At 38.7% G+C, this 5090-nt stretch overlaps 1 protein-coding gene across 1 annotated transcript; it reads left to right on the forward strand.

The window, feature by feature from the left end:
• The first annotated feature begins 329 nt into the window (after window positions 1-329).
• LOC149402522 (Plasma-membrane choline transporter family protein) lies at window positions 330-4113 on the forward strand. Its single transcript, XM_089609962.1, has 7 exons — window positions 330-639; window positions 1404-1879; window positions 1975-2158; window positions 2257-2481; window positions 2559-2675; window positions 3329-3562; window positions 3716-4113. The coding sequence occupies exons 1-7, from the start codon at window positions 574-576 to the stop codon at window positions 3929-3931; spliced, it is 1518 nt and encodes a 505-aa protein (XP_089466088.1). The 5' UTR covers window positions 330-573; the 3' UTR covers window positions 3932-4113.
• The last annotated feature ends 977 nt before the right edge of the window (window positions 4114-5090 follow it).

A 5090-nucleotide genomic window follows, 5' to 3' on the forward strand; every position in this document is an offset into this window, starting at 1 on the left:
CATTACGTTTTATAAAATAACAGTGGTAAATCAACTACAAAAATCTTCGATAAAAAAAAAAAAAAAACAAAAAAAAAACACAAAAAAAAACTACAAAAATCTGGTATCTCACTCAAGTCTGTAACCATTCGGAGAAAATGAGCGTGGAAAAGGAGCTACGTCTTCGAGCAAATAAAGGAAAAAATTACGTGGAATGGACGTGGCAACTGTTTATTGTGTTTTACTTTTTACAAGAGTTTTTTAAGCAAACAGACAGTAAGGCAGTAAGTACCTGGAGCACCATGGGGGAACAGAGGTCATATGATAGAGACCCATAACACATACCGACATTTATAAAGGAGAACAGTGTGGAACAGAAGCAACGAATGGAAAAGAAGGAGCAATTAGCATCTAAACCTAAGCCACTCTCTCTATTGGGGTTTCGCTTTCGTTGAATTTATCTATTCAACTCTACGTTTATTTATTATTTATTGACCAGCAACACTGACTGATTTATTTCCCTCCGTTGACCTTGTTCTCTTTCGCCTCCGTTGAAAAACCCCTCGCCATGTTCGCATTTCGCTCCTCGTCGCCATGAACGATTCCATCAGCGCCTCCACCTCCTCCGCTGATTCTGGTTCCGTCGCCACTGCCGATCGGGTTTTTATTCTTCGTTCTTCTTCTTTTTTTCCTCCGCTGATCGGGTTTTTATTCTACTTTTTTTTTTCTTCCCTCTCAGTTTTTTATCTTGTGTGCTGTACTATATTTGATTTTGGATCAGTTGCAATTTCGAGTCTGAAGCAAAGTTCGAGTCTCTGTGATTTCAAAATCTGCTCTTTTTTTTTTTTTTTTTTTTTTTTTTTTTTTTTGTTTTGTTGGTTTGAGCTGTGTTTGGAACTTGGATTTTTACGATAGAAAATAAAGAATTGAAGAAAAATGTGAGGGAAATTGGTTTAGACGTCCGAGAAAGTTTGCGGAAAAGACAACGAAATTTTTAGTATTCGAATTCCAAAATGTGCTAATCTACTAAGAATATCATTTTCCACATCTGCAATTTTCTCCTAGAATTTTACTCACTCCAAATAACGAACAAGGAAAATACAATCGATTTTTCTAGTTTTTTCCATCAGATATTCTAGGTTCCGAACCTACCTTAGCTAATAAGCAAACAGTTTTCTTTTTGCCTCACTATGCCTTTGATTAATCATCTCATGTTCATTATATAAAATCCCTCCAAACAACTCTTTTTTTTCTCAAAATTTTCCTATCACTCCAAACAACACATAAGGAAAAAAAATACAATCGATTCTCATTTTTTCTTCATCAGATCTTCCAGGTCCTAAATATACCTTAATCGATAAGAAAACAAATTTTTTTTTGCGTCTTGATGCGTTTAATTTAATCATCTCATGTTTATTATATAGAATGGTGGATGGAGCGCGTCTCGGTCTCAGAGGAGCGGCGGCACCGGAAGTCAAACGGTGTGTCTAGACGTGTCCCGTCGGTGGCGTGATGTTTTCTGGCTGGGGATTTTCGTCATACACCTTGTTGGCTTGGGGTTTGTCCTCTCGGTTCTCGGCCTAAACAGGTTTAAGAAATCCGATAGGCTGAACATAGACAGGTACACGAACATGGTCCTCGAGAATCGGAAGGAGTTGACCGAAACATATTGGCCGTATTATGCTCTGGCCGGCGGAGTAGGGACAGTCCTCGGCTTGCTTTGGATCTTCTTACTTGGCTCTCAAGCCAATTACATGATGAAGGTCTCGGTCCACATATTGACCACGTATCTCTCTGTCATCAGCGTTCTGTGCTTTTGGGGTGAGCAGTTTTTCTGGGGCGTCGCTTTTGCGATTGGTGCCGGGGTGCAGTTCTTCTATGTCATATCGGTCATCGAGAGGTTTGAGCTAGACACTTAGTATATAGTATATACATAGTTTGGCTATACTTTGGTTACATTTTGATCAAACTTTTTTATTACACGTCAACAAACAGGCTTCCATTTTCGATGTTGGTTCTTCAAAAAGCCGTGAAGATGATATGGAGTCTTCCGGAAGTAATGCGGGTTTCTTATGCCTTCATGGCTGTCATGCTTCTGTGGCTGTCGTTGTGGTCCTTCGGAGCTGCCGGTGTGGTGGCTTCGAGTATAGATCACGATGGACGATGGTGGCTTCTAGTGGTGAGGTGGCAATTTTAGTTCTTCGATCCGTCTCTTGATACTCTAGCCGAGAGTTTCAGTCAAATGTGTTTGAGCTAATATCTCTTTTGTGATCTCAGGTTCTTTCCGTGAGCTTGTTTTGGACAGGTGCAGTTCTGTGCAACACCGTACATGTCATAGTTTCTGGGATGGTGTTCCTTGTGCTTATCCATGGCGGCCGAGAAGCGACGTCGATGCCTCCGAGGTCGTTGGTCAAGTCACTACGGTACGCCGTCACAACTTCTTTTGGCAGCATTTGCTACGGATCGCTTTTCACTGCTGCGATCCGGACTCTGCGATGGGAGGTGAGCTGAGTAGTTGCCTCGTTGGTTGTTTTTAGGTGCTTAGGAGTTCATTGATGAAACTCAGAAGTGTGTTTCAGATTAGGGGAATCCGGTCAAAGATTGGAAACAATGAGTGTCTGCTCTGCTGCGTTGATTTCCTTTTTCATCTCGTGGAGACACTCGTTCGCTTTTTCAACAAGTATGCGTATGTACAGGTAATTATCGACATCGTCACTGTTTGTAATTCATTAATTGTATTGGCACTAAATTTATCTTTTATACAGCGTGCAACCATGACTGAATGCAGTGGACTTTGAAGCCAACAATTAAGTGTTTAAACTTTAAACAGTGATTGTTATTGAAAACCCATAATGAGGACAGTCATTAACTCTGTAAATAAATCACTGAAAACACTGCTGACAGTGTAAAGAGATTGATTTGTGAAATGAATATTTGCGTTTAAAGATACCACAAAGGTTGTAACTAGGATCCTAGAAATTTGGGGTAAGCTGTATTCCAAAACTAACTTGGGCAATGTGTAAAATTCACAGATAAGATATTGTACATTTTACATCTAATCTAGGATGCATATACTAAAGCTCCTGCAATAAAGAAATTGGATTATTTTTTTGTCTTATTGATATAGAATGATTTTTGTGTGCTCTTTTAAGAGTGAATAACTGCAGCTCATTCTATCAGCTTGGTCGAGAATTTGTTCTATAACGTGCTACAACATTTTCTTGTAGGCGTTTATTGCCATTCTATTTAACTTAATTGAGCTTTCACTTAGGGAAATGGGTTTTCCTTTTCTTGTTTTCTTTCCCAAACTGTCTCTGGTTTACGAATCAATTTTAATAACCCCCTTCAGATAGCCGTTTCTGGGAAGAGCTTTAACCATTCAGCAAGGGATGCGTGGGAGTTGTTCCAGTCAACGGGCGTGGAAGCTCTCATTGCCTATGATTGTTCCGGTGCCATTCTGCTGATGGGCACTCTACTGGGCGGACTTATCACCGGAACCTGCGCCGGAGTCTGGACTTGGAGTAGATCCAACGACAGAGTAATCATGGTCGGCTGTACAGCCATGCTCATGGGAATGGTCTTGGTGATTACTATTCTTCTACAATCATACAATCGCACACACACTCACACTTTTAGCGATCGTCAATCATGATTCTTTCTTATATACTTGATTGCTGATACCTATATTAGTCTCGGTTTCAAAACAAATATGGTATTTTGCGAAAAATGTTTTCAGGTAGGGTTGGCAATGGTGTTGGTGGAAAGTGCAGTGACGTCGATATACATATGTTACGCTGAAGATCCGTTGTTGATTCATAGATGGGACACAGAGTTCTTCAACCAGATGTCGGAGACACTGCACCAGCGACTTCAATACAGGAGCGCTCGGGCGAGGGAGGTTTTAACTCACACTCGCCTCGATGGCAATGTCCTACAAAATCTCCCTCCTTGACGAAAACTTTGCATATGTTGTAGATCGTCAAATCTTATATAATTCATGTTTTTTTTTTTCTTAAGTTAAAGTATATGTATATTGGTAAAGCCTTGTTCTTCTTCTTCAATGGTTTTTGGAATTTAATGTGTGATTTCATGATGCTTTGATTTAGTTATTGAACATTTACCGTGAAAAAGTGATGGTGAAGATAAATATATATATATATATACATATATATATATATATATATATATATATATATATATATATATGTTATAGGTTTTTCTTATTGTTGTACTTTTGTGTGGAATTCTAATGCCCATTACATATTATTTGCAAATGCAAGAGGCCGGTAGTCTGCTTATAATCCTTAATGGTCAACCTTAAACATGACAAACAAGAAATGGAGTTTCATTTTGCAGAACAATAAAAGAAAGAGATTACACCAGAACTAAGATTTCTTACATAAATGTGGACCAAAATATAATGTCAAAATTAACCCAAAAGTATGACTAAAAATTGGACAATTACATTTGTATCCTTAATATATTGTTTCTCATTTATTTTATTAATACCGTGTAAAAAAAACTTCGTTTTCACTCTCACTCTCTCTTCTCGGTTATTTTTCTAGACGATACTCATTTCTTCTTCTTCTTCTTCTTCTTCTTCTTCTTCTTCTTCTTCTTCTTCTTCTTCGTGCCTTCTCTTCGTCTCCACCACGCTTCGACGATTTCTCTGTCTCCACCACAATTTCCGGTTTTTTCATGATTTCTAATTTATTTGCATTCTTCTCTACCGAAAATGACGAAGAAACCCCAAAACCCAAATCCAAACCCTAAAATGAAATCTGTGGTCATCGGAGTAAGCTGTAACCGGCGGATAGGTATTGTAGATACTCATACGAGGTAACCATTACTGGCAAGAAAAAGTTTGATTCAGAGGGAGAAGAAGAGAGGAAAATTAGAACATAAATATCATTTGAGTCGCAGATCCTCAAAAAAAGAAAAAAGAAAAAAGCACAAAACCCTTCTGCGACTAAAAAACATCACCTCCGCATAGAAGTCCTCGGGTCTTTGTTGAGCATACTGCCACATAAGCACAAGAGTCTCAACATAAGATTGCTAATTCATCAAGCCGCTAGGCTCAATCAGTTATGAGTTATTATGCAGAGTATTTA

Source organism: Urtica dioica, chromosome 3 (assembly GCF_054948205.1).
Source record: "Urtica dioica subsp. dioica isolate 48M chromosome 3, U.dioica_male_clone48M_v1_H2, whole genome shotgun sequence".
Classification (NCBI taxonomy): Eukaryota; Viridiplantae; Streptophyta; class Magnoliopsida; order Rosales; family Urticaceae; genus Urtica; species Urtica dioica.

Bases quoted from the DNA above. Each gene is read 5' to 3' on its own strand.
- LOC149402522 (XM_089609962.1), top strand. From the start codon at position 574: ATGAACGATTCCATCAGCGCCTCCACCTCCTCCGCTGATTCTGGTTCC. The intron at 1,880-1,974 runs GTTTGAGCTAGA...GTCAACAAACAG, and splicing joins GTCATATCGGTCATCGAGAG to GCTTCCATTTTCGATGTTGG. The intron at 2,482-2,558 runs GTGAGCTGAGTA...AGTGTGTTTCAG, and splicing joins TCCGGACTCTGCGATGGGAG to ATTAGGGGAATCCGGTCAAA.